The sequence below is a fragment of the Xenopus laevis genome, chromosome 4L, assembly GCF_017654675.1.
Source record: "Xenopus laevis strain J_2021 chromosome 4L, Xenopus_laevis_v10.1, whole genome shotgun sequence".
Taxonomy (NCBI): domain Eukaryota; kingdom Metazoa; phylum Chordata; class Amphibia; order Anura; family Pipidae; genus Xenopus; species Xenopus laevis.
In genome coordinates, this window is record NC_054377.1 from 32,915,171 (window position 1) to 32,928,717 (window position 13,547).

Below are 13,547 nucleotides of genomic sequence, written 5' to 3' on the forward strand. Positions count from 1 at the left end.
ACAGTACCTTATAGTTTAATTATTTTGATACACTTTCAGTTTTTGGTGTTATTGTTCCTTTTAAAAATAGACCGGATCGAGGTCATGTGGTCAATGGCAGATGTCCCTATGCCATTTTGAAGATATTGTGATTTGTGCTGGGTTTACCCCAATAATCTGGAAAGTTTGAGTTTTTCTGGCAATAACTCCAAAAAAATCGAGCTATTCTGGAGAAAAGCCCTGAAAAAATTGATCGATTCCGGTTTTCATTAAATTTTATCCCCAATCTGATTTATTCAAGTTATCCTCTATGCCTTAAGTATAGAGGCAGAGCAGGGAATTACTTTCACTTTCCATTCAACATTTACTAGATATCATGCACTCCCCACATTCCCCCTCTCTCTTTACCATTTACTTGTGTAACCAGTGTATGGGGATGGACATCAGGTCCGCCATTCTGGTGCATAAACAAGATTGTGAGATGATGCAAGGCTTGCCTTTATAACAGTGTCCACAAAATGGCACCTGCCTATTTGCTATTGCTGGGAGTTCCCAGACCGAACGAAACAAGATTCAAATAATTTATATAGTGTAATTGGTGTTTATTTTGCTTGACTAATGTCATAAAATAGTATTCGGAATAATTTTTTTGGGCGACAGGTCCCCTTTAATAAAAAAAAAAAGATAAATTCAGACACAATGGCAAGCGAACTTGTCACTAAGGCGAAACGTAACACCACTGAATTTTACCACTTTCAGTGTGCAACAAAAAAATGGCAGCCTCTTGATGCAGTGCATCTTCTCCACTCACCAATGTAGCGGAGCAACAGGAGAACAGTTCGTCTGTGGGGGAACTGTCAGCATGGTAAGCCAGTGCAGGGAATAATAGTCACTGAGGAAAATGTGCAGTTCTGTTTTGTGTGGCCCCTGCGCATGACGCATCCAGCACTTAGCATATCTGACTGTGCCATTCATTCGTTATGCCCAGCCTTCTACAAGGTATAGAGAAATTGCTACTGCCCCTTTTCCTTCCGAATGCAATTTGACTTCGGACAAATAAGATTCTCTATGGCTGTATATTTAGAGAGCAGTTGAAGGAGCTTCTCATCGTGCCTCCTCCCGTCTGGGTGCCATAACCAGAAATCCCTTTAGTTAGGAGCAAGTACAAGCTACTATTGTATTGTTACAGATAAAAAAGGAAATCATTTAATAAAAAATTGAATTTTCTGATTAAAGTGGACTCTGAATGGCCTTCCCATAATTCCGAGCTCTCTGGAAAACTGGCTTCTGAATAAGCGATCCCATATCCTGTGAATTGAAGATGTTTATCAGATTTTCAGATAATGGATCCATACTTGAATATGGTTTTGTGTGGTTACTTTTGTACTGTAAGATACAGAGCAATTGTCTGCAGGAGCCAAAGTGTCATCCGTGAAAAATTATGAAATTCATCAGTCGAAAAAAAAAATAAAAATAGAGTAAATCCATACATTTATTGAAATAACATAAAATGTCACAGTTATAAAGGTGTAGTGGCATATCATAAAAGTTCCCAGCCCAAATCAATTACCCTCTGTTGTCCTATTTACTCCCACCACTTTTTTAGCTCATGTCAAAGGATGTGCTGAATACAGAGAAGGGTTCAGACTCAAAACGCTACACAGCATAGCATGGAGTTTCTCAACAGATAATTTCATAGGGAATGCTTAATAGGAATTAGCAATGATGTGAAAACCGGTCAGTCACAAAGCTTATCTTCTCCACTTTTTGTAATAGATAAAAAAAACTTTTTTTATCTAGGAGGTTTCCTGGTGATTAACGGGTGGCTGCCAATACATTTGTTAGTACACCCTGGTAAAGTAGGACCTTTTTTTTACATAGTAAGTTAGTTTGAAAAAAGACACACATCCATCAAGTTCAACCTTTTTACTTTTTTAACCTGCCTATCTGCCAGTTGATCCAGAGGAAGGCAAAAAACCCCATCTGAAGCCTCTCCAATTTGCCTCAGAGGGGGAAAAAATTCCTTCCTGACTCCAGAATGGCAATCGGACTAGTCCCTGGATCAACTTGTACTATGAGCTATCTTCCATAACTCTGTATTCCTTCACTTGCTAAAAAGCCATTCAACCCCTTCTTAAAGCTATCTAATGTATCAGCCTGTACAACTGGTTCAGGGAGAGAATTCCACATATTCACAGCTCTCACTGTAAAAAAAAAAACCCCTTCTGAATATTTAGGCAGAACCTCTTTTCTTCTAATCGGAATGGGTGACCTTGTGTCAGCTGGAAAGACCTATTGGTAAATAAAGCATTAGAGAGATTATTATATGATTCCCTTATATATTTATACATAGTTATCATATCACCCCTTAAGTGCCTCTTCTCCAGCGTGAACATCCCCAATTTGCCCTTGATGCTGCTGACTGGCATTGCTTGCTACAGCCAAGTTTATCATCTACAAGGACTCCAAGGTTTTTTTCCATAATGGATTTGCCTAGTGCAGTCCCATTAAGGGTATAAGTGGCTTGGATATTTTACTTTTACACTTAATCTTATTTAGTAGACTTAAAAAAAATGACATTCTATGACACACATGCCTTTATCTTTTTGTACTTTATACAAGACTGCAGACACCACAGGTTGCAACTGGACATGCCATGTATTTCATACAAACAATGATACCAGGGCTCCCTGCCAATGGCTGTGGGAAATGATCCCCTTTACTTAAGGCCCACAAACGAAGTTCAGTATACTAGTTTAAAAAACATATCGCACACTGCTTCCTGCCAAATTAAGCAGACAGCAATAAGGAATGAATATTTTTCAATTACGTAACTTTAATGAACTTGTATTTTTTGACACCAGGAATATTATACCATACATATTAAAAGGTGTTCTTATTCCAGGAATGTAATATTTTTTAGGGATATAAAAAATTAAGCTTAAAGAATACAAAAGTGTGGTTTGTTTAGTGTAAACTGAAAAATCTGACAATTTATGCATTTCGACTGCTCCTTAACATATTGGAATTGAGAAGTGTTCTTTTCCTGAAATCAATTTCAGAAGAAAATGTTATTTTTTGCATCTTAAGTTCAACATAAGTTGTCCAGAAAATCTGTATCTACAAATGCATCAATTGAAGCCTGGTGGTGTGAAAGTTCATAAAGAAGATTTGAACTGTTTACAGTTTTATGATGTCAGTCACTTTCCGTAAACAATTTGATATTTCTCAAATCGAACCCATAAGAAGACTGCATTTCTCTACTACTAAATTCAAAGGTTATGCTGAATAACCTCAGATAGATTCTGATTTGAGTCAGTCTCTTCATTTGTCAGTTCCACCGATTCCCACTCCCCTGAACGATTTGACCTTTTGATTGCATCAACCACCCTTTGCATATACAAACCATCTTCAAATGTGGCAGCGACTGACAGTGGCTTATGGTCCCAGGTCCTACGATCCTCCTGGTCCTGGAATGACTGACGTAGTGCTTTCACCATGTGTGCAATTCCCATGAGATATGGAGGAGGCACTTTGTCAAAGTCACTGACATCTGCAATGTCACTTGTTAGTGGCTCTGAAAGTAGTAATTTTTCTTCAGAAGCAGAATTTTTCTGTCCATACAGTTCTGTTCCACGTACAACCAGCCTCCCAGCTGACCCCACAACCATAACTTCATGCACAAATGTACCTGGCATATTAAAGTTAAGAGTTACAGTGCTACAAGCACCCCCAGTCATTTGCATCTGGAAGAAGCAAAAATCATCACTTGTTACATACCGGATGCCAGAAATGGCCTCGTTCTGCTTTACAAATGTTTTAAGGAACCCATGAACTTTCTCTGCTTTTTTGTTTGTTAGATGAGTGAGGAGGTCAACCAGGTAGGTCCCCAATGTGTGCAACCCACCTCCCCCCATAAGGTCATCACAGATCCAGCTGTAATTGCTACTCAGCAAGCTCCCACCATAAACACGTACATCACAAATGCGGATTTCCCCCACATAGCCTTGTTCTAAGATAAGTTGGCGCATTCGGTCAAAGGCAGGAAGGAACCTCAGAGCATTTCCTACCAGGCTCATCAGTTTTGGGTAGTAACGGGCAGCTTTCACCATTGTAAATGCATCTAGAGAAGATGCAGCTTTCTCACAAATCACATTCTTTCCAATACCTGAAACACAAACAAAAGATTTGCATTTTTTTCTGGCTTTTCACATATGATCAAAAGCAATTTTCAAATCTAAAACAATGTTAATCTTTTAAATAAATACGTTATTATATACAGATGAAAGAGACCTTTGACATCTGAATCAGCCTACTGATCTTTACCTGATATGATGGCTACATGCTCAGTGCTGCAGCAAGAAGGGGAGTGGTTGCCTTAGTCTGCGCCTAGGGGTAAGTATGGAATATGGGGCATTTCCCTGGGGGGGGGGGTAGTTAGCCTGGGGGGAGGACTTACCCCTCGGCACAGACTCTTCCAGTGGAGTTCCACGCATCCATCTTCCGCGTCCTCTGTAAGCTGACTGGGAGATCAGTATTTCTGCGCATTCGCAGTTGAAGCATTTTGCCGGTTTGCGACAACTGCGCATGCACGAATAACACGGAAATTGCAGATCCCTCAGTCAGCTTACCGAGGAGCCAGAAGATGGATGCATGGAACTCCGCTGGAAGAATCTGCGCCGAGAGGTAAGTATGGAGAATGGGGCATTTCCCGGGGGGGGGTAATTAGCCTGGGGGAGGAGGGAGGGTTTTTTTCCCACGCAGGTTGAATTCTCCTTTAAACTGTGTACATAACAGTTATGTTCTTAAACTGTTTAGTACAGTTATGTTCTTTGACAGTTCTGTGTTCCATCAGCAGTTCAGAGTTAGATTGAATGACAATGCCCTCTGCAACAAGCCAAGGTGGCTGTTGTGTCTTCATAGCATTGACCTCAAACAGCAGACAACCCATAACCATGTTTTTTGTAAGATGTAATACAGAATGAAAACCTCTTCACTGGGTGAAAAGGTCCATCATACCCATTAAACTGGTGGGACAAGACTGATACGGTGGGTGATATGTGGGCCAAGAATCTCTTTTCTGTGTTTATTCCTATATCGTTTAGAATAAAGATTTGATTTGCAGTGGATTTTGGTGCTAATTTAAATTGCGTTTTTTACCATTTTTTTTGTTAACACTACTACCACATAAGCTGATTCTCAGCCTGTATATAAACACAGGGTAAGAATCAGCTGATCTGGTGGCCTCTGCTCATTCAGGCGTATGCAGTCACAGGTGCTGTGTCACCCTGGGTATAGACACACAGAGCAGATTTCAGCATAGAAAATGCATACTCATGCATACCAATGCAGTACCTGTGAGTCAGACACATGAATGAGCGGATCAGCTAACTTTCAGTCTGCATTTATACTACTGTGTGGCAGTACCCCAAGCCTCTACAATACTAAAAAAAAAAGGGCAATTTGAAAAGCTAACTAAACCAGAAAATGCAGACAATATATAAATATCAAGCATAATATAGATACATGGATACATTACAAACTAATACACAATCAACTAATTATTACCTAGAGATTTTTTTAGCTGATTCTCAGCCTGAATATAAACACAGGCCAAGAATCAGCTGATCTGGTGGCCTCTGCTCATTCAGGCGTATGCAGTCACAGGTGCTGTGTCATCCTGGGTATAGACACACAGAGCAGATTTCAGCATAGAAAATGCATACTCATGCATACCAATGCAGTACCTGTGAGTCAGACACATGAATGAGCGGATCAGCTAACTTTCATTCTGCATTTATACTACTGTGTGGCAGTACCCCAAGCCTCTACAATACAAAAAAAAGGCCAATTTGAAAAGATAACTAAACCAGAAAATGCAGACAATATATAAATAATATCAAGCTTAATATAGATGAATGGATACATTAAACACTAATATACAATCTGCTAATTATTACCTAGAGCTTTTACGGCAATCTGTCGTGTGAGAGGGGGCGGAATGCTGATACACACTAAATCTACTTCTTGGTGCAGTAAGACGTCATCTGTATGGCTGGTATAAAATGGTATTCCCATTTCTTCTGCAACCACTTTGGCATCTTCATCTGTTTTTCCCCATAAAGCTTCAATGCTAAAACCTTCTGCTCGTAGAAGCTGAATCAAAACTCTGGCTGTATTTCCAGTTCCAAAAACTCCTATGCCAGGTAAGGTCATCATCTTTGGCAAGTTATGAACCAATTCCTCTTCTGAATACTTCAAGACCTACTGTATTGATACAAATACAAATGATAAAAAAGAATGAAATGCCTGAAGAACATGTCTATGTCTATGACTTCTAAAAGGAGCAGGAAAAGCTAAAATGAAGTAAGATTTATCAGAAAGGTCTATAAATACACCAGTAAACCCTCAAAGGAATGCTGTTCTGAGTCCTCTGTCAAAAGAAGCACCTCATTTATTTCCTTCTATTGTGTACACATGAGCTTCCTGTTTTCAGCATAAACCTCCAGGGCTAGGGCTTGAACATGCTCAGTTTGCTCCCCTCTCCCTCCCTCCCTGCTGTAATCTGAGCCCAGAGCTATGAGTGAGCAGGGAGAGACTCAGGCAGGAAGTGAGGTCACAGCAAGCTTATATGGCAGCTGCTATCCTATACAAACCGAGAGAGTTTCTAGAGCGGTTTACTCAGGTATGGAAACATATTCTGCTGAATAAATATAGTCTTATAGCTTGCATTGTAGCTAAATAAACTGCTTTGGTAGCTTTTCTTCTGCGTTAAGATACTAACACTTATGTAATAGAGGAAAAAACTTCCTATTTCTGATTCTGGGCATTTTTTGGGCATACTTGTGTAATAGAGGTCTATAAGCATTAACTGCATATACAAGATCTAAGATTTGCTCCATAAGGGCAATGGCACATGAAGAGATCTGTCATCCACGGGCAACAAAATATATTTTTGCAGCTACATCAAGAATTTGCTTAAAAACACACTCCCACTGCCTATAAATACCTTGCAATTTCCCGGAATGTAAAACTTGGAGAACACACCAATTAAATAACATAATCACACAATTACACGAGTGATTATGCATACTGAGTAACATACCTGTGTCAATTTGCATTCAGGACAATGGCAAGATATCTTCTCCCGGGAGCACAATTTTAAGTAAATATGTGATATCACTTCAATAATACACATGACATACTGATGCAAATTTTGGACAAGGAGAAAATTTGCACTGTAGTGCATGTGCCAGTTATCAGCAGCATCAACTTGAGCATCACTAAGTACTTTACTTAGTTGGTAACACAGTGCATTGATAACTCCAAGAACTTTGTGAACAACATTTAGCAGCTAAAACTAGAGATAGACAATGGTGACCTATATGTTACATAACTATTCATGTGCATACATCCCACAGAGGCAACTGAAACAAGAGAATACCCTCAGTAGCACAACAAAGCTCAACCTTGAAAAGGTCCTGAATAGTTTCAATGAAACTAGTTGATCCAGAGAAAGTAAAAAAAAAACCCTTCTGAAGCCTCTCTAATTTGTCTGATTTATAATTGTCCCCTGTTCAATGCCTTCTTGAGGCTATCTAATGTATCTGCCAGCACGACTGATTCAGGAAGAGACCTTTGCAACTCTCCTTGTAAAAAAATCCTTTCAAATATCAAGATGGACCATACTTTCTTCTATTCAGAATGGATGCAATAATTTGCTGTTTGATACCTACAGCTCACTGGAACTTAAATTGTTACAACCAAGCTGTAACTGTGACAACCAGTTTTAAGTCTAAAGTCAAGCAGTACAATCTCAATGGAGTGTCGATATCTTGTAAATAAGCAGACTAGGCTATTGCTAAAACAGCAGCAAGGTCATGCAGAAACATCAAGCCAAACACACAGAGGGAGGCACACAACAAACCAAATAATTTGGTCTCACATGTGGCTAGAATATTGGAAAATAATTTACAACAAATAGCACATTCAGGTATTATTCAAACCAAGTAACACAATGAGACTGAAGCTGGTGAAACCCAAAATTCCTAAGCACAAGTTAAGTGTTGTAGTTTCCAGTGTAAAAATGCATGCACAAATTAACACACCGACGCGATTAAATAACCACTCAGTAACCGAATGGCTGAAGAAAGGAAGGTGTTTGCCTCCACTTTTGTACATGTGTTGGACTAAGAAGACAGATGGTTTGAAAGCAAGACTAGTTAAATTGGGAGCCTGACCACCTGAATCACTGTGAAATATTTTTTCTATTGCTTTTCCAATTTTGCATTGTTCTTTATTGCTCCTTTTTGTTCAATGCTATTCAAATTTTGCAGTCCCTGCATTTCACAAAGCTGAAGCTACTGCATTCATAATTAGAATGTTATTTTTTAAATAAAATAAACTGGAGGATAAGATTCTGCAAAGTGCCGATTTTAACAGATTTTGTGAAAATCTTGTAATTATGACTAATTTACCAAAGATTTGCAGTTGATTAGTGATATATATGGACCAATTTCAAATCTTTCATAAAGTGGCAATTCCTAAACTACACAGTTTCCTTTGGTTAACTAAAGCTGATCTTGCACCTAAACATATGATCATCTGGTAAGGTCATCAAATTATTATTATTTCCTGGTATTTTTATAGCCTAGAAACATGTCCTCAGTGCTTTACAGAGATCATACATGATTCACATCAGTTCCTGCCCCAGTGTAGCTTACAATCTAAGGGCCCCTATCACATTCACACATATTGGGGTAAATGTAATCAGGGGTCAGTTAACCTGCCTGTATGTTTTTGTAGTGTGGGAGGAAAACGGAGTATATGAAAGAAACCCACACAGACAGGGGTAGAACATTGCAGATAGTTACTCTACTCTGTTAGTTACTCTGAGATACTCTACTCTACTGCCTCTGTATTTTTTATGATATAAAGCATTTGGGATGATGATTCTTGATACTTTGAGTAGGTACTCAAAAAACCATTGGTTTGATCATCATTGGTTTGAGCTCAAACGCATTGAAAAGACCTGTATTTACGGAACGCATTTTAGGACATCCTGCAGCGAAATACCTGTCCTTCATGCGATGTCCTATGCCTTCGGAATGGCTCATCGGTTGCTTTTACCCTCACTTTTCGTCCAAATCTATAGTCACACCTCCGTCCTCTACCCTCCTTTCTCAGTCGTCAGTCATACGAACTCCGCCCTCAGCCTTCCGCCCTCCATCCTCCTCCCTCAGTCTTCCGCCCTCACCCCTCCATCCTCCTCCCACAATCATCTGCCTTCCACCCTCAGTCCTCTTCCTTCCGCCCCCGCTCACCACTTTAGAAACTTATGGATAAGACTGTCGGCTGAAAAGAGAGATCTGCGGGGGGGGGGGGAGTGCTGAGGAAAGAGGGTGGAGGGCTGAGCAGCGAGGGCGGAAGGAAGAGGACTGAGGGCGGAAGAGGACTCAGGGCGCAAGGCAGAGGACTGAGGGCGGAGGATGGAGGGCAGAAGGCTGAGGGCGTAGTTCGTCTGACTGACGGCTGAGAAGGGAGGGTAGAGGACGGAGGTGTGATTGCAGATTTGGATGATGAGTGACAGTAAAAGCAACAGATGAGCCATTTTGAAGGCATAGGGCATCGCATGAAGGACATGTACTTCGCTGCAGGATGTCCTAAAATGCGTTCCGTATGTATTGGCCAAAAGTCACCTGTGGAACATGATGCCACAGCCGAGCTCCTCATCCTCTGCCATGAGTCTCATGTTGATGTGATCAGACCATCAAATGGCAGAAAATAGATTTAAGATCACTGAAATGATTCTATGCAAAAGGCAATAAAGACCCAGCTACGCCAAAAAAGCAAGATATATGCAGTGGACCTTAGATTTATGATACAGCTGTTACAAACCTTTATGACAGGGGCAGGCTGCAGTATTTTGAAAATCCATAATGGGCCTGTGCTTTAATTTGATCATAACCACAAATCCCGCATAATCCGAAATCTGATATGGACCCCACTATCAGAATGCACATCCTTCGTCTCTAAACGTATCAAATTCTGAAATGCAGCGGAGTTTGATTTGATTCCATAACACACGTCAAAGCGCCGCTAAACTGCTGATACTGCGGAGTCCAATACTCTTCCACTAATCACAAGGCTCTTTGCACATACCATAGTCAATATCAATTGTCCTGCGCTAATTCACATAATTTATCCATACTGCCCAACACTCCCGCAGTCCCCGACCCCTACTTACACATCCCATTAGCAGCGAGCGCCTTGTCTCTTACAGTAAAACACCTAAAGTCACAAATCTCATCACGCGAGATTGTGGCGTCACGACTATACGTAAGCGCAGTAACGTAGATTTGCCAGAGTGACGTGCGGTGACAATGCTCCTTGATTTGAAAGCTTCTTAATTTAATTGCTGTAGTTCCCGCTCACAATATTTTTTTCTGTGCTCGCAGTTTCTACTTTTGTCAGGGAACCAAAAACTTTTTTTTTGTGTTGGTTACAAGCCATGCTCGCCACCATATAAATTAAATGACTTCAAAAGTAATTTATTATTCCTGCTTACACTAGTGCCAGGGAACTAAAGTAAATCATTGGTTGCCAACAGTGCCTGATGCTATTTGCTCATTCTCTACCAATTTGGCCAAAAGGTGTTTGTGCAAAGTCATTTATCTTTTTAGTATTTTTCTACTCAGGGAGTTTTGTGCAAACAATGGCTAGATTTCTTAACACAATGACTAATTTAGAAGAAGATGATGGGAGAAATACAGCTGAAACAGAGATGTCAACCTTTAATGCTTGAGTATAGTGGGATACGCGCCAGCGGAAAATTTCCCTACCTGAAAGTGACGTACGCAGAAGTGCCATCATGTGCAGAAGATTCTGTGTTGCATATGTGTCGCATTGGGTTGCCACCTGGCCGGTAAAAATGATTGTTTGATGCCAATATAATGGGGAAAAAGGCAAAAATATAGGAAGGCCGGTATTTTTTTCCAGAAAAGGTGGCAACCCTAGTGTCCCGCCCCCCCGACTGCGCATATCGGATTTTCTCCACAAATTATCCAAAATCGTCAAGAGATCAGGGGAATGCTTAAAGGACATGTAAAGCCTACATTTTCCTACCATGTATATAACTTGGGCATATCTTCCCCACCCAAGCCACATCATTTGTACTGCATATACCCCCTCCATTTGACACATCATCAGTAACATTGACATGTATGCTGTAAAGTTCATGCAATGCAGAATGTAGATTTACACAGGACAAAAACGTTCTAATGGGGTTGAGCACTGTCATCAGTTGAGATCAGGAGAGGTGGTTAGGAGAAAAAAAATAGGATCGGACAGCTAGTTTCCATGGGAACCAGCTCTTCATTGGCTGCTAGACTAGTGTTTAGTAATCTGAGAAGAACTGAGCATGCTCATGAGCAAACATTCCTGAGGGAGGGGGCAGAGTGGGTAAGAGGGGTAGAATGATTTTTAAGTGATTAAGCGGATGCTGCAGCTTTATTAACCTTTTAACAACCAGAGTGGCAGGTATCTAAAGATTTCTTGGACTTTTTTAATGTTTGTGTTGCTCCCCAACTCTTTTTACATTTGAACGTGGCTCACGGATAAAAAAGGTTGGGGATCCCAACTCCTCACTCACATTGTTCCATGAAGAGAGGACCCTCTACAGTCCATAGTACATGTGAAGTGTAGCTCTCAAAAAAAAAAAAAAAGTTGTGGACCCCTGCCATAATTTTCACAGAAAAAAAATCTACCTCAAAAAAGTGATTAGCTTGGCGAATCAATGGAAATGGAGGACTAGCAGCCTGTTATTTTTTTTTAAACTTAAAATATATAAATTTTAGCCTATGCCCCAGCAGATATGGAGGCACTAGGCAGCCTTCCTGTTGCTGACGGGCATTGCTTTCTACAGCTGTTTATCATTCACCTACCTCTAGGTCCTCCTTCAGCAAGGATTTGGCTAACTGCCACATTAAGTGTAAAAGTGTCATGCATAGTTTTAAATCCAGGGGGGCATAATCATACACTTATCAACTCTGAATCTTGTCACTTAGCAACCCAGATTTAGTTAGTCCCTCTGTAAGGATGACATGTCCTGGATGGATTTAATTGTCCTGCATGATTTATGGCATTGGGAAACACCAATAGATTGCTTACAATGATTGAACTTATCCAATGTATTAAAGGCACAGTATATCTCCCCACCGTTTCAACGAGTTCATTGAATGAGGCTTGTTCTGAACTTTGCCCATAGTATTAATTACAAGAAAATACTACATTGTATTGGTTATTCCAGACTTTGTGCTTTCTTTGTAAGTAAACACATAGGACTAATTTTAATGTTTTATGACGTATTTTCCCATGTGTGTTATTCACAGGGCATGTTACTATATATGAAAAAAGTCTGCATTATATTCTTTTCGCACATATTATATATCCCTCAAAAAAGCACTAGTGGGCTTCATGAAATGGGCTGATTTTAGGTCTTTGCACTTTAATGGGACTTTGTTTCCCTACAAAGATGTGCAAATATTATGAGGTAAGTGAATGAAGCTACATAAAGTTAGGTTGTGCCTTTTACTTTAAATATTTGTTTGTCATGTACCCGCTTTATGTTACTCCTATACATTTATCCAAAGAGGGGATAACATTGAAACAATATTCTGTGCATTTTGGGCCTTAAGCCAGGGCCAGACAATGTTGGATCTCTGACTGCATTTCTCCACATGCAGAGAATCCACTGCCCCACTGTGCTTCCGCGTCTGGCCTGCCTGCATTCGTAAGCATGGTTTCTGCTCAGGCAGACAAAATGGATTTTGGTGCCGAAACGAGACATTTTGTTCCAAACTCCACCTGCACTTGAAAAGGCATGGGGGAGCAGCAGGGCAGTGGATTCTCCACCTACTGAGAATCCGCTATGCAAACATCATCTGGCTCTAGTATAACAATACATTTTGCTATTTTTTTGGATTATTTCTAAATGCAGTGCTAAGCATTTATATCCCTTGCAGGGCCGGAACTAGGGGTAGGCAGAAGAGGCACCTGCCTAGGGCGCAAAGATGTCGGGGCGCTGGGGAGGTACCTACTAAAACGTTTTCTGCCTACCCGATAGTTCAGGCAGCTTCCTTCCCTGCGCTCTCTCGCATTCTCGCTCCTCCCCTCTTGCACTTCCCCCTCCCTCCGTCACTACCTCCAGCGCCCTTCCCCTTGGTAACTTGCCTGGTTATTGCGCGAATGTGCTCTTGCGCATAATTGCGAGCGCGCACTAATCAGCGCGTGTCTGCGCGAAGAGTTCCGGGCGCGCACACGGGCAGGGGTATCCTGTCGGCTGCCTAGGGCGCTCTGGCAGCACGGCCCGGCCCTGATCCCTTGCATTATTTGGTGTCTTGCTGCAGGTACCCATGGCTAACTACTATATAGTCTTCATTGTGATGTGTGAAGACACTTTTCTTTTTCGCTACTTATTAAAAACCTAATTAGGTTACCCAATGTTCATCTTTGGTGGAGTAAAAAAGTACGCAAGTGCTTTTTATAAGCTTTAATTTTGTTTTTCTTTA

The 13,547-nt window shown here is 40.7% G+C and overlaps 1 protein-coding gene across 3 annotated transcripts; it reads right to left on the reverse strand.

Moving 5' to 3' along the window:
* Nucleotides 1–2,574: 2,574 nt before the first annotated feature.
* Nucleotides 2,575–10,277, reverse strand: gfod2.L (glucose-fructose oxidoreductase domain containing 2 L homeolog). 3 transcript variants are annotated; one of them, XM_018256424.2, is made up of 3 exons: nucleotides 9,877–10,215; nucleotides 5,940–6,246; nucleotides 2,575–4,147 (listed from the first exon to the last, which is right to left on the reverse strand). In XM_018256424.2, the coding sequence occupies exons 2-3, from the start codon at nucleotides 6,196–6,198 to the stop codon at nucleotides 3,252–3,254; spliced, it is 1,155 nt and encodes a 384-aa protein (XP_018111913.1). In that variant the 5' UTR covers nucleotides 6,199–6,246; nucleotides 9,877–10,215; the 3' UTR covers nucleotides 2,575–3,251.
* Nucleotides 10,278–13,547: the final 3,270 nt, after the last annotated feature.

Bases quoted from the DNA above. Each gene is read 5' to 3' on its own strand.
- gfod2.L (XM_018256424.2), bottom strand. From the start codon at position 6,198: ATGATGACCTTACCTGGCATAGGAGTTTTTGGAACTGGAAATACAGCC. The intron at 4,148-5,939 runs GTAATAATTAGC...TTTGTGTTTCAG, and splicing joins GATTGCCGTAAAAGCTCTAG to GTATTGGAAAGAATGTGATT.